This window comes from Phyllopteryx taeniolatus, chromosome 18 (genome assembly GCF_024500385.1).
Source record: "Phyllopteryx taeniolatus isolate TA_2022b chromosome 18, UOR_Ptae_1.2, whole genome shotgun sequence".
NCBI classification, from domain to species: domain Eukaryota; kingdom Metazoa; phylum Chordata; class Actinopteri; order Syngnathiformes; family Syngnathidae; genus Phyllopteryx; species Phyllopteryx taeniolatus.
Genome location: NC_084519.1, coordinates 14,775,927 through 14,797,914, shown reverse-complemented (window position 1 = coordinate 14,797,914; position 21,988 = coordinate 14,775,927). Strand labels below are relative to the sequence as shown.

General features: G+C 41.6%; 1 protein-coding gene across 2 annotated transcripts in view; it reads right to left on the bottom strand.

Moving 5' to 3' along the window:
- The window catches only part of plcb1l (phospholipase C beta 1-like), a 78,903-nt gene that overhangs the window by 41,862 nt on the left and 15,053 nt on the right, over nucleotides 1-21,988 (bottom strand). For both annotated transcript variants that reach the window (XR_009785435.1, XM_061753936.1), the window contains exon 3: nucleotides 9,532-9,600. Coding sequence is in view for 1 of the 2 variants with exons in the window: in XM_061753936.1 (XP_061609920.1) it covers nucleotides 9,532-9,600 (69 nt within the window). In the remaining variant the exon portion in view is untranslated. The remainder of the gene's footprint in view (nucleotides 1-9,531; nucleotides 9,601-21,988) is intronic.

Genomic DNA, 21,988 nt, shown 5'->3' with positions numbered 1-21,988 from the left:
ATGATCATGGTGGTGGCGTGTGACGTGTTCACTCTCGCCTCACCTATGTGATCAATGGGTGACTGGTGTGACCGTGGCAGCAATTTAAAAAAAAAAACTTCATCCCTCCACCCCTACGCTTATTTGTCACGAAAAAGACGGATGATAACAAGGTGGCGCTAAATTCAAGGGAGATATTGATCGGCTCCAATTAAAGCACGGCCAATTGATAGAGGAACTGTCGAGAAAGTTGGCCGCTGGCGGCGTGCTGATCTAACTGGGAGCGAGCATCACCTCTGAAGTGACGATCATTAGCATCGCACCTTTAGCGCTGCTGTGGTTAAAATGACTCACACTTTTCAATCAATGGGATGAGTCACTTTAAGGCGCTTTTGGCTGCCAATAAAAAGCAAAGCTCTTTGACTGAGAATCCTCCAGGAAGTAAGTGTTGAAAAATACGTTTTGATGTGTTTCCTATCTCAGTCGACTGCAGATGTGTGCCCTCATTAATCAGGCAGGAAGTTTGGATGTTGATGAAACAGAATCAATCCACGTCGCTTGTGTGTTCACTGGAGGGGCAAAAAAAAAAAAAAAAAAAAAAAAGCAGAAAGAAAAAAAACGATAATAACTCAGGTCGTTTCATCGCTATGAGAATCCATTTAATTATATCATCATCTCCAATTACAGCACACAACAGAGAGGAAAAGAACAGCCACCGTGCACCAGAGAACCTTAGTCGCCCTCGTTACCTCCCGTGCTCGTCTACCGGCGGTTTCCGTGGCAACAAACCCGGCGCACAACCAACGTACGTTGAGCCCGACGTGGAAGAAGGGGCCATTCCCTGTCGTCGCAGGTGTGATTTGTGAAACCCGCTTCCGTATGAAATGCTCATAGACCACAACAACTCACCTGTGAATACAGCCAAACAGGTCAAATTGGGTCAACTGACTGACTTTAGACAAGGTTCTACACAGTTAAGAGTCGACTGATTGTTCACAAGGTACCAGGTTAGCAAACAAGTCTCATAAATGAAAACAAAGACCCTGGTCAGAGTTGGAAAACTAAATATCGACAACGTCCTAGGTTAATTAACAAGTCTACTGAACATAGCCAAAGTCCCAGGTAAGTTAAGATTCTACAGAATATAGACAAGGTCCAAGGGGACAGAGTAACTAACTAAATATAGACAAGGTGTTAAAATTAAGTCCGAGGTTAGAGTGTCTACCAAATACAGGCAAGGTCCAACATTAGAATCTGCTGTCTAGAGACAAGGTTGCAGCTTAAGGTCAGTCAAACGAATGTTTACAAAGTCTTAGAGTAGCACTAGTGAATGTAGATTATGGTCTCTGGTTAGCAAAGGAGTCAGAAATCTATAGAAGAGTCCAGGTTGGAGTCTAATGAACGAAGACAAGATCCCAGGTTTGAGTGTATTAACTGTTGACATGGTCCCAGGTTAGAGTATAGTGAACAAAGACAAGGTTCCCGACACAGTGAATTTCTCAGGTTGGAGTCAATAGAACATTGTGCCAGGTTAAAGTTTACAGAATACAGACAAGGTCGACAGTTTGGAGGTGAGTCAACCAAATGTAGACAAGGTCCAAGGTTAGCTTCAGTGCAAATAATATATCCCACATCAGAGTGAGTTGAAAAAATGTAGACAAGATCACAGATTAATAATCTTTGGAACCAAGAGAAGGTCTTACATTAGAGTGAGTCTAACAACTGCGTATGTAGACAAGGTCCCCAGCTAGTGAATGAGTCTACTGAATCCTGACAATATCACAGATTAGGGTGAGTCTACTAAAAAGAGACAAGGTCACGGATTACATGCAGTTTACCAAATCTACATTAAGTCCCATATTAAAGTGATCTGATAGAATATACACAAAGTCCCAGGTTAGAATGTACTTAACAAAAACAAGGTCCTCTGTTCAAGTAAGTCAAACGTTAATGAGGGAATCTACTGAGTGTAGTTAAGTAGGACTGAGGCTTGGAGAAGTGCAATGGCTCCAGTATATAGAAAGTGATGCAGATGTCACTCCATACTAAGACTGCAGAGGGAGGTTGTCACCCTTTCACAGGTGCGAGGTGCAACTCCATTTTGGCAAACAGTTTCCTCAAGCAAATCAAGGAAAACTCAATCAAGTTCAAAGATGACCAGGGTGCTAATCAGCACGATGGCTAGGACACCTTCAGAAAAAGGGAGTTGGTTTTAACTCACAGGAACAAAGACTTACAAATACAGTGCCTATTATAATGCTGGCCTTCAGCCCACTGCATATTTTCTTCAGCCTGTCCCACACACTTCCTGCCTATTGGATCATCTCCAAGGTCTGCCTGTGTCGACCTTTGCTGTGTTTAACAAAATGTCACATTGTATTGCATCGCCATGAGTTTAAGATGCCGAAAGTCTACAGGGCCAAAGCTCACGTTCAAATTCAGTTCCTTCTTCTAAAACGCACGAGTGGAGTAGTTTGCAGAACTTCCTGACTTTCAGTCGGCAACACTACATTTGCCCTTTTGTGAACTCGGCATCGATCTCGATGGTTGTTTGTGTATTGTCTGAGTTATGTTTAATAAGGCTCACAGTGTATTTACATTGTTTGTTCATTTCAGAGCACCGAGAGAAATCAATCGTTATTGTGCAAATTGTTCATGAGGGCTTAATGCAGTTTATGCTTTTGGAAAAGCAATATCCCTTTTTTCCTTCCTTTGGAATACAAGATGAGATACTCAGGAAGTTCGAAGACAAAGTAACAGTCTGTTGGAGACATTTCGATTGGGGGTGGGGGAAGACAGGTGCACCATTGTGCTTCCTCGGACCCTTTTTCACCAAGATAGTAATCTGTGTCCATCACGCAGCTCTCCATTTCACGTTGTTTGACGGACCGGCCAGCGTCAAAGCCAATGAGCGTCGCCTTCGATTTCTCACCAGGCGTTAATGGCACAGAGCGGGAATTCGTCTGAGTCTTTGACAGAAGGAGAAAACCAAAGCCAAGTCAGTCAATCATGCTAACCTTTTTGCTGCCACTTGTGCTCATTGGTCCGTGACCACCACGGAGAGAGCCTCGAATTATTTTAAGGAAATCAATAATCCATGGAATCTTTTAATGTAATCGGCTCAGACGGTAGCTCAGTCTGAAAGGTTGAGGTCGGAGTTCAATAGCCACCAAGGAAGATATAAAATATACACAAGTGACTATTGACCGTGTTTTTTTGGTTAGGGTTAGGGCTCTCAGACTTTCAATGGTCAGCTGTCCATCTGGTCAGATGTTAATCGATCAATTTAGTGGGATTTACATTTAAAAATGAACTATAAAGAGTTGAACCATTACAAATACAAGTCACCAAAACTTAGGGCTATTGGGCTTTTGAGTGAAATTTCAGGAGGAACCTAAAGTGTATTTTCATATTTCTATATAATATATTTATATTTTCCTCATATGGAATTAACAAGCAACACCATCACCCCGGGCCTTTTTAATGGTTTGGCACTAATCCCGGCGTTGTCGCGCTCGCGACCGTTACACCCGTTTAACGACGGCTACTGAGGCATATCGAGAATAGGGGCATTACATTGCGCAGTTATGACATCATCTTTCTCCGCACACACATTCTTATACATATAGCCATGAAGCCATGGGTAACATGCAGTGCAATACGGTATCCTTCTGTTCTTTCACCTGTTGTTAAACTGGGGTTTTGCGTCACTGTGCGACCATATGAAGACACAATGAGAAAATAGTAGCAGAGCTGAAGAGAGCCCATGAGGGCTTAAATATGAGGTATGAGTCGATGGGTTTGTTTGTCGACCTTCTTTCAAGTGACAAGCAAAAAAATAACAGGGAATTGCAGTGACAAGCCTGCGTTGCATTCACTGGCACCGCAGCTCTTCTCATTCCACTGCTGCCTAACACCTCCGAGCGCTCCCCTGCCAAGAGGTCACCCAAAGGCCACAACCGCCCATACGAGAATGGATTTGCTGGGGGTCTTTTTTTGGGAACTGGACTGGTAGTGATGTACTTGTGTGCAGTATTCATTTTCTCAAAAGAAGACAAACTATCAATGTTGCACTTTCCTTAAAAAAAAAAAAAAAAAGAATTTAAGCTGTTAAATGTCAATATTTCATTTATTGGGTCCTGGGAAAGAGAGGACATTTTGTGAAAAAGTATTGTTACGCTTTCCTAAAAAGAAAACATTGAATCTGTTGAACGTTAAAGAGGGGAAAATGCTAAAATTCAGTCCGATTATCGGTATGGCTAGCCCTCATTAGCTAACAACCAAACAGCTCTGGTGTGCCGTTACAACTCTCTGTGAGGGTTGTGACCTCTCGAACACGTACGGATTTGTCAGAGCCATTTTCGGATGGGCTACTGCGAACAGATGAGAGCCGCAACCCCCACCCGCCAGTCGGATCATCCACCTTCCCCACCGCACGCATTTGTTTTGTACGTGGTTATCATGAAGGCGGCGCACCAGAGAGATAAACAATGTTAATACTCTCGTTTCACGTCGACTGTCTTAAGTGGCATAATCTGTGTCGCTCCAACAACAACATCCTAATTAAGTCCTTATCTCTCAAAGCGGGATTTGTAAAATACGCCTTGAAATTATCTTTCCGTGTGTTTTGCTTTTTCTTTGGATTTATTGCGACACTGAAGGAGCAGCCTCTACAAAGGGCTGCTGAGAGATGAATATCCCCCATGGATTCCCATATTTTTAGTCATGACTGTGTGTCCAAATATGCGCAATTTCATATTTTCTTTACACAAATCAGTCCTGTCGCCTTTCCTCATGTCGTCTGTTATTTTTACGCATTATTAAGCAATTCAAAGGGTTGACAATAGCTTGAGAACATATCGATGAACTCTTTTGAGCGCTCAACTGTCTGAGAAGTGTTCGCCTCTTCTCTCATTGTGCGGGAGCCGTATGGCATTTTGTCGCCTCAAGATTGAAAGTCTATGTTTTTCTTAGACAATAACGAGTGAAGATAGTTAGAGCTTTGTTGGCGAAAGAATCGGCCAGCCCAGAAATTGAGTGAGTGCAGATTCTTTACTGCCTATTAAACTCCTTGGTCAGCTCATCCTGTTATTTATTGCATCACTCGTAGCCTTTGAGAAAGAGTTTGGCAAGATGATAAAACCGCAGTCGGGGGTGTTGGCGGAAGTACAGACTTTGATGTGGAAAGCTGGCATTGTATTTTACCATTTTAATCAATGACAGCGTCATAAATTAGCAAATTCTTAAGTGTATTAAATGAGCGATTGAACGTGATTTTGGGGTGCTGGTGTGTTAGGGTTGCTGAGCAATGGTATATGATAGTGACAAGATATAATATCAACTTGAACGATCCAGTGTTTGGTAACTCAAGCATGATGGTGTTTTTTTTTTTTTTTTTGGAGATGTGACGATATACATGGGTCGTCACTTGTTCTCAAAAGCCCATTTCACGCATGCACCCTGCCAAATTGTTTTGACAGGGGCTAAATAATTTTTCTGTTTCTATGTTTTAGTAATCAAACAGGGGTGCGCCTAGTGGTCCATTGTTTGGCACGTCTGCCTCACACTTCTGAGGATCGGGGTTCAATCTCACCTACAAGCGCTATAGAAAATGGATGATGGATAATTCACAATGAGCACATTTTGAGCCTCAAATTATTTTTTTTGTATTCCCCCCCCCCCCAAATCTGAGGTCTTCCTGCATCAAGCAACAGTTTTGTTGTAGTTCTGAATCACTTCGTGTCGATGATGACGATGATAGCGTTTACCACATCGTGTCCGCACTCTCAGATATACAGTAAGCTGCTATTGTGGTCCACATCGAACCGAGGGCCTGCTGGTCTTTATCCAGATCCGGTTACAAGGCTGGGCACACACTAGCTGAGCCGTATTTAGCAGCAGCCTACTGGGGCGAACTGCAAGCTGACACTGCCGGGAAGCCATACGCGGCCATTTAGCTTGCAACGGTACACTTTGGAAATGGTAAATCCCTTTCCTGAGCAGGAGGGAAGCGGCGGTACAGTGGTGCCTAGAGACACAAGTGACCCGACGTACAGCTTTTTCAAGACACGAGCCGTCGTTCGGACCATTTTTTTGCTTTGACTTGTGACTCAACTCAGCTCACTTCACAACAAGCAGCAATTTGGTATAGTGAATTTATTAAAAAAATAAATAAATAAAAAAAAGGCTCCTAGCTTTTTCTGTCAAACTAAATATAAAACAAAGAGAAATCAACCACATAACTTCGCCTTTAAATCCGCTAGCTTAATGCTAGCATAAAATGGGAAATGCCATAGACGGGCTAACAAATATGAGCTATGTGGCATTATTATAACATTTTAAGCGACGGATATTTGAAAACAGACAGTGCTGCAACACATTTCTTTGCATTCTATTCAATTATGTTATTGCTATATCTTTACGTATTGTAACTAGATTAATCGACAACTAATCGAGTATCAAATTAATTGATGATTTCGGATAATTGATTAAACGTTTAAAGACCTTGTTCAGGTTTAACTAAAACTGCCCAAATCCTCAGAATTTCAGCCTCTCAACAGTAAATATTAATAATGATATTTATTCTAATAATAAAGCAGACTGGTTAACTTTATATTTCATCAAAATAAGACATTTGCAAACACCTTTAATGATGGAAAACAATTAACATTTTTGCCTATTTTCTGACATGTTACGGCCCAAACCAGTACAACTAAATTGATTATGATTCAATTTATGTTTGTGCATTATCTGCGCGGTCAATTTGAAATATTGTTTGGTTTTCTAAAAAAGTGATGGAAATTTAAAAATCTTTTTTTCAAATCCGATTCATCGATTTATCCCAAAAAATAATCGACAGATTCATCGATTATTAAAATAACCATTAGCTGCAGCCCTAATTGTAAGTACCATATTATAGAGTGCCATTTTCTTTATTAAAAACATCTTTAAATTTACTGGGATGTAGGCTGCAATGGAGTCATGACATTTCCATTCATTTCAATCCATTATTATCTATTATTTTGGCACATTTCAAAGCTTTTCACAATGAAAACAAAAAAGACTGCTTGATTTTGAATCAAACTGTACTGCTTAGTGTGTCTTCCAGTAAAAACTAACTTTAGCCTAAGCAAAGTGCCTGAAAAGAGGCTTTGGATTGCAAAACCTGTCTGCCACCACAAAGGCAAGATTCAAAATGAAGCCCGCATCACTCGCGTTGCCGCCGCCGCCGCCGCCGCCACGGCGAGAACATTCAGTGACGGCCACAAAAGCACTAAAAATAACCACAGACAGTCGGTAAAGAGAAGAAAAGAAGACAACGCGTCCCTCCACTCATCTGTGATTGACTCGGAGATCCGCCCTGGCGCACAAAGCGTCGCTCTGACAAGCCACCGATCTAATCATCCTGAATGACGACCGGGTGGGCACATGCTAATTAGTGCCGGCAAGGACAGTGTCGCTCATCTGAGTGTGTGTGTGTGTGTGTGTGTGTGTGCGTGTTTACAGTCATCCCCTAGAGTATAATATAGAAGCGAGCCCTGCCATGAAGAGTTTAGATGAATAATTAAACCCTAAATATACCACAAAGTAAGATCCCAAAACGTAAAATAATTTCAAACTCATTTTACAAGATTACCCTTAAAAATAAATCGCTTTTAGATGATTTGAGATGGGGGGGGGGGGAAATATACCGGAATTGCACATGCAGTGAAGACTAACTTAAATCATCTTTCCCCACTGAAATGAATGGAAACGCCATTATTCTGAATAGCATTTTTTTCTTTTACTACAACTGTGACTCAGTAAGATGCTGGAATGTTAGTCATTCTTCATAGAGGATAAAGAATGTATGCCTGTAAGTATTGTTATATTATCTGTCTAAAAGTGTTGCTCTACCTTTTGCGTTCAAATATGCGTTGCTTCTAAAACTGCAACTATTGATGTTAACCGTCAGCATGTTAACGAGGTTTCGTATTGTTTGTCAGCATTAAGCTAAGTGGAATTCAAAGGCAAAGCTATGTTGTTTTAGATAAAGTGTCATTTTCTTTGTTTGATGTTTAGTTTGGCAGTAAACCTTAACTGGGAGTGGCATTAAACATTTTGAAGCTTTAAGAAGAGCATACAAATGCGTTTTCATCAGACGGATGAGCGGCGTATGAGTCACGTACGAGCGGCGAACGTACTCAGGCAGGGTGGCACGAGGTTGTCGGCGGGCCGCCCACGCATTCGGGGGCGAGACAATGAGCTGCATTTTTTTTTTCCCTGAAAGAAAAAAAAAGTGAAGCAGGCGTAGCAGGGAAACGAGATCAGAACAGGCGAGATGCAGCCGCCTTTGATTACACGCCGTCTGCGGAGTGTGACTAGGTCCAATTCGGTGGCGAAGCTGTCGGCGGCCATGTCGGTTTGGGGCAATTTGGCCGCACAAATCAACACAGAAACAGGAGAATTAAATGAAGCTGGATGAACGCTTTCCCTCTCTCGCTATCCTCTCCCTCTCATGTTGTGATGATACTTCGCTACTGTTGATCAGGGATATTGATTTTCTTCATTCATTTTTAAAGCTAATTTGATTCAGCTGTGCAGTGCAGGACATAAAAAAAAAACGGCGAGCAATTCCCCCCTTCCTAAACAACAAGCCGATGATAAAAAAAAAGCAGTTGCATTGTAAGAATCTGAATCTGTAAGAAAAGCGGAACATTCGAAAATTGTGTTGTGTTCTAAAAAAAAAAAATGTGTCCTAAAAAAATAATGTGTCTAACATTTTGTTTCATTTTCTGTTGTTATTATTATTTAATTTTTATTTTTTAGGACTGTTTTAGGGTATAAGTGAGGGACCACAATGTTACACTAAAGCAGTATGGTGCTTTTATTGAATTTAATTCACAAAGTTTATTTATTACTATTTATTTATCATTTTATTTATTTATTCATCATTAAATTATAAATAAGAAAATTAAATTATAAACATGTATTCAATTATTATAAATTAATTGTACGCGTGACTTAATTGACTATAAATAATCATATTTTATTTTCATTTTGTTATCTTTGCATTGTGATTTATTATGAGTTGACAGATATCAATAATGTCAATTGTTGGAAAAATCAAACAAAAAATAAATCTGACCATACCATCAAGCGTAACAGCCACATTTATGTTAAATTATGCGATGTGTTGGTTGGTTAATATTTCACTTTCATTCATTCATTCATTCATTTCACTTTATTTTTGTAAATTATTGATAAAAATAATAATAAAACAAAATGTATTGAACCTGATAGCAGCCTGCTAACTACCATCCTGTACAGTCCGAAGAGACTTCCAGCCTTCCACCTTTCCTCGCATCCTTCCTTTTCCTGTTGGCCTCATCACCCCTTCAGACAGCTCGTCTCCATTTCGCGGTAATGGATTTCCGAGGCGTCGGCCATTTTAGGCGTCACGTGCCCTGTTTAGAATCCCTCGCTCAAACCGACAAAGTGCATGTGGTCTTTTTGGTTTTGTTTTTTTGTTTTAGTCACTTATAATCAATAGTGTACCCAAGCTGGGCTCACCTTTGGCGTTTTGGTGCATTTTCCATTGCGGGCATCTTTGATGTACGCTATGTCCAGTAAGTCGGTCTCCTGCAAAAGAGAAGAGAAGAACATCACAGCAATCATGGGTGCGTCAAACAATCCAACAATGTATGCAACCGTAAATTCTCCACTTTTTGCTCATCCGAAACAACAAAGAAAAATATGATTTGTTTCCATTTTTCGGCTTGTGTGTTTGCAATTACGCAAAAGCTACAGAGCCAATTTCAACAAAATGGAGGCGAGTGATGGCATCTGATAATCCGGACAAAGGCGGAGAATTTATATTCCTTTTTTCATGTACTGATTTGATACATTTCTCATTATTTTATTTATTTCTTTATCTATCATATACAACTATTTGTTGGACTTTTTGCAGTATGAGTTTATGTCCAAGTGCACTAAGGCAGTGCAGTGCATTTAATTAATAAACAAGTATTATTATTATTATTATTAAATATGTATTATTTTTTATTGTATTCATTTTTTTATTTATTTATTCAACAACTATTTTTTTTGTTTATATGGCACTTGAAAAACCACCACAGCTGAAACAGATGCACTGTAGTAAAGAATGTATTATTATTTCTTTTTTACTAATGAATTATTAATTTTATTTATTAAAAAATTATAAGTGACAAAACCAGCGACCGCAAAACTGATGGAGATGGAGGAATTTGTCATCATCACTATGTCTGGCCTGAGAGGTCTCCGGTTATCTTTGTAAAGATAACACTGATGCACATCTTGTTTTGGATGGTACCTAATATTGTGGAAGGGGGAGTATATATTGATTCTACACACAGTCAGTCTCACACACACACACAGATCCTTTTATCAGCGTGGATTACTGATGCGAGTAGAAGGAGGTACACGAGGTGGAAAATGAGGCAGCAGGCGAACGGCGCGTCATCTCGCCATCGACTGTCAGCGGAAAATTGCAACCTGACTTTTTTCCCCACTCCTTATCTGCAAATCCATACACGACCGCTTGCTCACCTCAAGATGAGGTTCCCACCCCCACAGTTGTGCTGGGATTTGCAGCAAATGTTTTTTATGCAATGGACGTGTTATTTTGTCATTAAAGGGGCAGGGGAAATTGATGATTTTGCAAGTGAGCCTATCCCGGCCACTTGCAGGGCACATGATCATTTCATTGCTCTTAATTGTTCATTTTCAAGTATTTTCTTTCCCTGTGTACTGGTGCGATGTAGCTCAACTACCCAAAGTTGGCAACCTCATGTTGGAGACTTGCTTAAAAAGCAAACTAGTGGAGGCTGTCTCGACAGCGCCTCTGCAGGTCGTAGCAAAGTAGTGCAAGTACAAAATCCACGTGAGGTGTAGGTATTACTTTTGTCCACTTGGAGGCACTATCCTCACGCTCTATACTGTAGTGTCTGTCAAGGAAGGTAGGGCCTGGCGTGGTGAGTGACGTTGGCGTCAGCGAATGAGAGTTTAGTCAGCTGTCGTTAGCTCTGGTTAGCAAGTCTGCGCATTGAGTGCGTGGGTGTCAATTGGATGAATGTGAATGAATGAATGTGTTTTCACGGCTTTATTTTGTTACCGTTTGTTAAGTACAGCGACTGAAAGTGCACCATTAGGGTGTTGGGGACATACCACATCAGCAAGCCACTTCCTGAACCCCCCGCCGCTGCACCGAGCCCCCGTGTGGCACCCCCCAATGAGCGACTTCAAAGCTCTGCGTTTTCAGCGTAGGCGCTAACCTTTGACTCAGATGCTAACTCTGTGCAAACCAGGACGACTTAATTGATGCCACGCGCTTGTTCTTGTCTTTTACGAGCAAACAGAAAAAGGCTTTTATTTGCTTCATTTCTATGGAGAGCAACAGGGGACAAGTTGCTAAGTGGCAGGGCTCTTAGTTTATATGACTTCTGGGGTGGGGGACCCATGCTTCTTGATGGAGATACTTTGTCAACTCGCTCCTTTTCCTCACAGTTTGCTTCCGATGAAAGATGATTAAGGGTTGGGATAGCAAAATAACTCATGACAGCGATATCAATGGTATCGCGATACAGTGATTGCATGAATGTGTTGGAGAAAGAAGGTCATCTTGTACAGGAAGGGAATAAAATGTTATTGAACATGAAAAATCATTGGAAAAAAAATAAGAAGAAAAAATAGAAGTGTACATCGGACAGTGAAAATACGGTATAATCACAAAATTGTGCTAACGATATCAGTGGTATCACAATACAGTGATTGTGTGCGATGGTCACGATTGGTTACAATATACATAATGTTTTGGGTTTTTTTTGCTTTGTGCCGCATACCAAATTTAAAGTTGCAAGTAAGCTTCAGACACACCACCACTAGATGGCGGGAGAGAAAGCCACAACAATTGCACAGCATACTGCATCTCTCAACTCAACTCACTTCACAAACAATTGTTTGGCAACAATTTGGTGGATAGCAAGTCAACAATTCTTCTTCTTCTTCAAAAAAAAGCTTCACGCTGTTTCTTGCCACTCTTAGTTGGTAAACATCAAACAAAGAGAATTAAATGTGTATTTAAAACAACCACATAACGTTGCCATTAAGTCTGCTAGGTTAAGGCTAACACATAATGGGAAACGCCATTGAAGTGCTAACAAATAGCATCAATGTGGCAGTGTCAGAACTCCCTAAGCAACAGATAATTGAACACAAACGGTGCTTCAACACAGAAATATAATACTCACAGGCATATATTCTTTATCCTCTGTGAACAATGACTAATATTACTGCAGTTACTGAGTCACTTACAGTAGTTGTGAAAGTCTTCTTCGTTTGGCCAAGTCACGCACATCAAAAGAGCCATAATGAACTAATCACGATGCACAAACTGTTTCTTTATATTCAATTTAATGAAGTAAGTCAAGACACTACTGTGTGACCATTTAATTAGCATTGGGTACAAAAAATATCAACTGTTCACATCCAAGCTGTGCAGCCACCATGCAAGGTATATTATTCATCAAATCCCGTCTGCCTTGTCTCTTCTCTCGCCTCCTCTGCCTTTTCAAAGCATCTCGGCCGGCAAAAAAAAGAAAGAAAGAAAAAGACGGCAAGCCGAAGCCTATTAGCATACGCAGCACGTCTGGGAAGCAAGCAGTGGCCCCGGCGGGGGAGAAACTAGAGAAATTAATGAGCGTGCTTAACCTGCGACGGCCACAGGCGATAGCAACACGTGTGGATCGCCCTGATGTATCTGCAACATGCTGCCTTTCTAATGGAAAACATTGCTTATTGTTCATCCGCTACCCTAGCGGGAAGTACATCGTTGACTTGAACTTTTGCGGGATGGATGTCTAAAGGCGCTGACGTCACTGCGGCTGTCCCACGCGTAGTTTGCCTTTATGCTCGAGCGCAACCCACGCGCGCTGTTTTGAAAGTGTGCTGCAGTTCTCCTCCAAGTCGGGGGGTGTCACTACGGCTGGTATTGGATAGGATACCACAGGATGGAGTTTCCTCTGCATTTTGTTTTGCCATTTCCGGTAGCCGTTTTTACTTTCCTTTCAGTAACAAGAAACAAAGCAACAACAATGCTGACCGCGACAGAACAAATGGACCCAAATGACCAGATGGTACGTTTAATTATGCTGCAAAATCGATCGAGAAGGCGGCGACGCAGATGGTATGTAAAACCAATGGGCACGCTGGTACGTCATCACAAACTGATTAAGCTACTGAAATAAAGCTTTCTATCCTGTTCTAATTCACTGAGATTCACCTGCATATGAAGCAGTACCTGGTTTATTAAAACACAGTAATAAAAGCAATCAGTCACTTCACATTAAAAAGTCCAACTTATCAGCAAGTGCAACACATACTTGGGCAGCAACAGCATCACTATCTGCCATCAGGACAAGAAGCGACTGCCATTATTTTGTTTGGATAAACAGAGTGCTGACAACCTTGGACAATGAACAATGAAAACCCAAATCACGGTTTTGTCTTTGTTATTGCTACACTCTCACAGGACTGAGGATATACATCACAAGACAATGACTCATTTTTATTAGCAATTGTTTTTAAGGATCATGATCCAAAGTATCCCCTTTATTACCACCACCAAAGTTATGTTTTCATCAGCATTGTGTACGTGTGTGTTTATTTGTGTGCAACTTATTGCCTACCACTTTTAATTGACCAACTTGATTATATGATGGGTATGTTGTTATTCAATGCTTGTATGTTTATATAATGACTTTTTAATTGCTTGTATATATGTATTTGGGTGTCTGGAGTGCTAAGGAGAGCTGCAGAGTTATTGGATGCACAGAAAACATAAACGTTAGCTTCTGTTAATTGGCATAGGACAGGAATGTTTTCTTCAAAACACCTGATTTTAACAGGAAAGACCCCTCAAAACTGCCAGATTTCAACAGGACAGCCCTCTCAACACTGCCTGATTTCAACAATACAACCCCCTCACCACCCCTGATTTCAACAGGACAGACCCTTCAAAGCCATCAGATTTTCAACGAGACGTCCCTCAAAACCTCCTGATTTCAACAGCACAGCCCTTTCAAAACCGCCTGATTTCAACAGGACAGACACCTCAAAGCTGCCAGATTTCAACAGGACATATCCCTCAAAACCGCCCAATTTCAACAGCACAGCCCCCTCAAAACACCTAAATGGATGCTTCATAGGCTTTAAGTCTGGAGATTAACTTGGTCTGTTAAGAACCTTGCCTTGATGAAGTCCTTTGTGGTTTGGGTTTTGTGTATTTTGGGACATTATCTTGCTGGGAACTGAGATTTCTTGAGCTAAACACAATGACTGGTTGTAGACTATAATTACCACTTGGCATCGACTGGTCTTAACAATGCTTGTTTCCTTATATACAGCTAATAGAAGCTACAGGCATCAGACCTTCAAAATTGACACTCACTTCAGTCTCTATCTGGAAAATGCATGCTCTATAGGATTTAAGTCTGGAGATTGACTTGGCCAGTTTACAACCTTCCATATTTTGCTCCTGACGTCCTCTATCATTGTTGTGGGTCTATATCTTGCTGCGTGATGAGATTACTCAGTCTATACACATCTGATTGGCTCCCGGTCTTAACAATGCTTGCTCCCTAAAATAATAGAAGCAGCAGGTGCCAGGCCCTGTAAAGTGGCACTTGACAGCCAGGAAACAGGTGGCGCTTGCACGGCGAGTCACATCCACTCAACTCATCTGGGTCTTTGCATGGTAAAGAACAACAGGGAGCTGGAGTCTCGAGTGGATGCGCAGAGAGCACACGGGTGGGGAAAACGGTCACCTCCCGTGCACACGTCTAGTAAATTCTACTGGACGCCTCTGTGAAACTCACAAAGATGGAAGATGGAATTATTTGGACATTACATCCACAGATTGAATATTTAATGAGACTCAAGTGGCAAACGACGGCTGAGGAAAAAGAGAAAGGAGGTGAGATAAAAGACCTTTGAGATAAAGTGCAGCCACCGGCGCATACTGAGCTAATGATCTTTGTCATATTTCACCCTCGGCCTTCTCTCAATGACTCTTCTTGTGGCGTTTAAACCAAAGCATGAGGACTGAGTATTTTGGGAAGCCATGATGGATGCTGCCAAAATGGAGAAACTTGTCATGTCTCTCAATGCTAACATTCCAGATATTTCAAGATATCAGCTGTAATTTGAACCTCACTCCACAAGACTATGCAGAAACTGCACAGGTCTGAACAGGGGTTTATAGTGCAGGTCAAGATATCAAGAATGCCATCCATTGAAATGATAGCCAGCTTTTGATCTATCTTAGATATATTTGATTATTATACAATTAGTACTGCTGTAGCATAATTGGACTATATAGAAAAGTTTCTAATTTCTAAAAGCAAAACTCCTATTATTCATTAAACACAGGAAAATACTTTTGTACGTGACATTACCACTACCTACAGGACCGGGAGTGGAAAAGTATGATTATTGACCTGTAGAGTAGAGGGGGCGGGTTGAGCAGTGGCTCATTTGCATGAGAGAGGACAGCCCCTCAGAACCGACGGATTTCAACATAGCTATAAAAAGAGAATAACAAATCCGGTCTTTAAGATCTAAACTATTAATACAGGCAATCAAAATTTTGTGGGGTGTCTATTATATGCTAATTTTTGTTAGTCTTGCTTCCTAATAGCAAAGGTTCACTGTATGATATCTGTCGTATCTATCAACCTATCTACATAGTAATGTCTCTAGCCTTCCATTCACATCAATGAAGGAAGATGATTACGTATAAAGTATGAAGAGAAGTGGCCTCTGCACAGCCTCAGCAGACCTTGGTAAGCAGCCAGGTTCACAAAGATAGTGACAGAACACCAAAGGATGACAGGTCGGGCAGAAGGAGTGAAGCAAAGTGCGAGAAAAGAGGCCAAAAAGTGTAGGAGGAGTGTGGCTGCGGCTGATACTGGCTATCGGTGTCCGACACGCTCCGCGAAACAGCCGAGGTGCGGATAAAAAAGGTTGCAGGAGGAAACTGGCAAACAACTCTACACGGCAGTGTTCCCCAGGTCCGTGGGGCATTTGGTACTGCAACTGAACATGAAGATATTTTGTGTGAAAGAAGTTTCCTTTTGTCTCAAAGAAACTTCATTTTGAGAATCAGGTGCATCCGCCTGAAAGGCTAAGGTAAGTAACACATTACCCCTAGATGGGACCGGTTGATGGTGCAAAAAAGGTTGGGGACTGCTGCGAAAGTGGAGAAACACACAAAAATCTCTGCCCGTGTACAGCATGTCTTTATTGTGAGAATACTATATCAGCAGTGTAGACATCCAGCGTCTGGTAACCGTGTTCCTCCGGGCCAATCAAATGAGCGCACATGCACAGACACACTCTGGCTCCCACGCTTGACGGATGGAGTGCGCCGAGGGACTGTGGAAGGCAGAGGAGTGCACTCCTGTTTGACAGATAGCAGAGCATTGCGGGATGATGGTGGGGGAGGGTAGCAAAACTGCTAACGTCGTCCGTCCAACACACCGCCTTGTTCCGCATCATCCCCCCACCTCTCCCCAACGTCTCACCTGTCCTCTTGGCGGGCATCTGCCTTCTTCGCTCAGCTTTATCCCCGCCTCCCGTCTGTGGATGTGCGCATCTTGTCATGTCATCGCTGTAACGCGGGCGCACGCAACAGCAACACCACCCCCCGTACCCTACTTCCTCGCCCTTTCTTTCACACCACCTGTGCTCTTCCATCTGCTCGAGTCTCCTTCATGGTCTCGTCATGTTTGACGCATTGGAACATTCAAGAGACCTCCTCTCCAAGTCCTTGCAAATGCAAACCTGGATACACATAGACGGCAAGTAAACGACAAGGCTCTCAGTAAAAGTGCTTCATTGTACCTTTAGAATTACGATGCCCTCAAAGGCTGTGATTGGGTAAGCTTGATTCTTGACTTTTACTGTTTGGCAACATACTTGTAACCTTTTATTTCTGGATAAGGTACCTTGGAGTCCACTAATTGGCAGTGTGACAGGTACATCAGTGTAAATTGTACCTTAAGGGCTGAAAATTCACTCTGCAGCGCCAAAAAAAGTGCATCATTGTTTCCTTGGGGGGAGCTGTTACAGACCAGGAGAATTCTTGAACAGAACACAAAAGTACTCCTGAATGCCTCCACTCATGGAAAAGTACAGCATTGTAGCTTTAGGGGTACAATGAATTGTAACTGAGAGGCTCCCCTCAAAGGTTCAGCTTCTGTATTCTTGGCTTTTACTAGAACAACTTGGGAATTGGGTAATACCCTTTAGGTCCAGGAAAAATGTAAAACAATTGGAGGGGTACTAGATGAGAATGCTCTCACAAAAACCTGCCTACTTGTACTATTAGGGTTGCAGTGCCCTTACGCGTTTTGCTTAGGTACCCTTAACTCTTCACTTTTACTGTTTGGCAATGTACTTTTTGTGGTCTTGGAAAAGGTACAAACAGTAACACTGGACTCCAATAACTGGAACTATGGGAGGTACATTAGTGTAGATTGTGCCTCAATGGACAAAAAATGAATCTCAGGCTACCAAAACTAAGTACATGTTTCTACCTTTGGGGGTATTGTTACAGACAAAACAAACACAAAAGGACTCCTACTGCATGCCTACACTTTAAAAGTTGAAGAGATTGTCACTGGAGTGCCACCCTCAAAAGTTTGGATTTGGCTTGGCTTTTACAGCTTAGGGACACCCCAATGCCTTTTTGGTTCTGGAAAAGGAACAAACTACGATACCATGTCTTGTCACAGAAGTCATACCCTCAAAGGTCCCATGTTTGTATTCCCAACTGTTACAGACTGGGAACATGGAGACTGTACCTTGAAGGACAGAAACAGAATTTTCTGTTACACCTGCCCTTGCGAAGAGTTGGATCTTTTGAGGTACAATTTCATGTCATCGTGGTTGGAACCCTCAAAGGTTCTCCTTTGTAACTGCACACCCCCAACACCTTCGTGGTCGTGGAAAAGGTTCATTACTCGAGTTTGGAGAAGAGTAAAAGGCTTCATACCCACACACTCTCACAGTATTCACACAGTATTTTAATGCCAAGCTTTGCTTCTGTTCTGTCATCAAGTACTTTGCTCCGGGGGAACATGGAGCATATCCTTGTCTTTCTTGTCTCTCAACAAGAAAGTCATTTGTCTTTTTTGCAAGGTTTTACAGGAGTGACATTTGCGGCATTCAGACAATTGCTTAAATGTACGTCTTTTTCTACCCTCCACAGACATTTTCTATCCAGACTGCAAGCTGAACATCACATGCGCTCGTGCACCAACTCTACACTGAGAGTCCTTTGAGGATCAACAGCGGTGGCAGCAAGAAGAGCAGCTCCGCCACCTCGCTCGCTCAGGCACCACCTCAAACAGCGTCCACGGTGTCTTTTGATGTCGGGACAAAGAGAAATCCATTCATCATTCGCTCTCTGTGGGCAAATCTATCATGCTTATCATTTTACCTGACATCCTTTCTGACAAGATCGATGGGTTCAAACAAAAGGCAGCAGAAGCACATTGCAGCACTTTACAACATGGAGGACTCTTTCTCAGTTTTAAACTGTAAGGACAAAGTCTTAGAAGAGATCCTTTAACCAGTTATTTAGGTCGTAGAAAATATCCTTTAACCAGTTATTTGAGGTTGGATTTCAGCAGACTGAGCAAGGCAACCCGGGTGTATCCTTCCTAAACGACACACTTACATTCTTCCAAAGCAACGCCCAAGTGAAACCAGTCTAAGAGCTCCTGGAATCCAAGATTCCAGCTTGGGATCTTTTTGTCTTGAGTTTGAATGTTGTCGACATGCCTCTGTGGGTTTTCTACAGGTGCTTCTATCCTTACACCATGGACATAAAACTAGTCAATTTCAAGTCAGTTCACTTAAACAAGGTCCCTGGATTCCAAGACTCCAGCTTGGAGCACTCTTAAAACCTCACTTTGGGGTCAGTCTGTGTGGACGTAAAAGGTTTCCAGGTGGTCCGAATCCCCCCCATGTACAAAAAAAACCCAAAAAAACAAAAACAGGTCAATTTCCAGTCAGTTCCCTTGAGGATAGTGCCTACATAAGGCCTTGGATTCCGCGATTCCAGCTCTGGCCACTCTTAACAGCCAACTATTGGGGTCTTTCTGAGTGTACAATTCTTGATTATTTGAGTATTTTGATGAAGTATATCACAGACATGTTTAGACACCTGGGAAGTATTTCAGTACCCAATAGAGTACCTTACCTAACCTGAATATTCTAATCAGCGGACCTTCGTTGACCTCCTGGTGCCTGTCCAGGTGACTGATATGTCTTCAAGAATCCCCTGAAACATCTCTCCATGCACCACTCGTTTCAGTTTCTGATGGGGCAAGTGTTCCAAGTGTCACAAACATGCCTCAAATTTGGCTCGAACCTCTCTCGTTTAACTCACCAGCACGTTTGCAGCCGCTTGAATTCGATACATCCTTATCGGCCCCCGCTGAAATTCAATTGAGTTTAGCAAAGGGAAGGCGGGGGACATGCGCGACTGACCCACATTTGTGACACACTTGGTCCGCGAAGTGGAAACGGGCCAGGGAGACAAACAAGAGAAAGGGTGACAGTGGAAGTGTGACTGCTTGGCGGAAATAAAATCAGGAAAAAAAAGTGACGTTTGTAATGTTTGGAACTCACGCTGAATGGTGTACCTACTGTAATATTTTGGCCTCAGGAAGGAGATAAGGGTTCTGAGTTGAAGCGAGTGTACACAAACTATCCATTCCCCTTTAACATGCTTGTAATTGATTAACAAGGTCTTTCATTGGGGAAAAGAAAAACTGGGCTCTGGGTTATTATGCCTACTTACTATCCCACTCACCACTCAACATCCGTCGTCTCCTCCCGCCATTATGGAATTAAAGACCTTTATCTACTTTCGCCCACTCGAGCGGCCACCGCTCTTTCGTTGACGTCAGGCAGGAAGCAATAGGAAATTGTTGGAAAGCAAAAAAGGACCCTTGCTAATTGCCTGGCGAAGAAACGGGCCTAGAGGTGGAAGCCGTTGGCCACTAAGCCCGTATTGCTGCAGCTATAAATTAATTGAACATTTATCGAAGACTGCAGTAAATGCTAGAAAGATGGAGTAAATGCATTAATGGCTGTTTTTTTTAACTGCCTGAAATGTCCCGATTTAACCGATAACGCTTGAAAACTAACCCTTAATTTTCAATATTTCTGGAAATTCAACCCTTCAGGTTCGGTTGTCATTTATTTGTGTGTTATTCTGCACCGTAATTCTCAAAATGTATTGTTATTCTCCCCATTTTCTTGTGCTTATAAAAACATTTCTCAACCAATTTCAACCATTCTAAGGTCAACATGTTCAGCTCATTTGTGACATGTCAGAAACCTATTTTTCACATCGAAAAAATTATAATTTTTAATTATTCCACATTTTTCTTTTTCTGTATTCCATATTTTAAACGACAACATTCCTTTTATATATTGACCTCATTCTCCCACATCCTCAACTGATTTAAACTATTCTCATATTTTGTATACATTATACGCCATGTTTTTAATTTTGTCTCACATTCTAGATCAACATTTGAACATTTAAATTAAAGCATTTCAGGTCAATACCAGCTTTTCAGCTTTCACACGAAACCTCTACAGAAAATGTATTGTTTTATTATCCTATATTTTTGTTTTGGAATATTTTTTTGGGGTTCTGTATTTTGTTATATAGATCAGCTATGGTCTTCTGTGTCTGGTTGAAGCCATCGGTCTTAGAAAAACACAGAACATTACCAAGGGTGTGCAATGCAATACTTGGCAGGTCGCAAATGACTAAAGTGACATTACATGCATACAAAACACACAATTTTTTCATTTTTCTTTTTCCACATTTGGCAGGTTAAAGGGAGATGTAGGAGCACGGGTTAATGATTCATGAATTACAACAAATTCTACATTAAATAAAAAATGGGATAACAATTAATCACTTGCAAACCCGTTTCCCCCTCTCCTTTTAACCAGGTTATGCAGCTAAAGCCAAACAAATGACTTTTAATTACATCTGACAAATTGCTCAATGCAATTAATGTACTAATTGCCTAAAACGACGTAGCGTTTGTTCATGAATGGGCCTTCATTTTATAGGTGAAATAATGAATGAGTCAGAACAGCGGGTAGCACACAGCGACAGTTCTGTTCTCCCTTGGTCTGCTTTAATCAAATGTTATCTCATTGTGTCCCACATGGTATGGTTTCTCTGTCAAGTGTGAACATAGTACATAGAACATCATGGAATTTAAACCAAATCAAGAAATACAGTTTGGAGCAAAGTCTGGCGCGAAAAGCGAGGCAACCAACCACCAAACCAACTATTTAACTGCCTAGCTAAACCACCAAACAATATATTAACCAACTACTTAGCTTCCTCACTGGTCAGCTAACAAAAAATAAGAAATCTAACTACCTGTGTACCTACCTGGTTACTTAACTAACAAACCAACAAATCAACCAACTAATACACTTATTACACACTTACTGTACGTTTACACACGAACAAACTAACGAATGGATGAACAAACCAGCCAATTTACTCCCGAGCTACCTCACTACTTAGCTAACAAGCCAACATACCTACCAACCAACCAACTACCAAACTGTCATAGTTTTCCTTACTAGCGCATACACTAAACCTTCTTCCTGTTTACATTCTTGAGACAATGAGAGAAGATAGCAAAATGTCATCTGTTTTGTGCTTAGCCAACTACATGTCCTGTCAAACTTCAAACAGACGCTTTCATTTGAAAGGGCTCCCCGAGGGAAGCCGGCAACTGGCTGGCAAACTACTTTGTTGCATCTCCCCCCCCCCAAAAAGTCACAAAGTGGACTGTCATGGCAACCAGTTTTAAATGTCAGTTTAAGAGTATGAGTGCTGTGTAAATGTCGACGTTGGATTTGTCGTGATTAAAAGTAA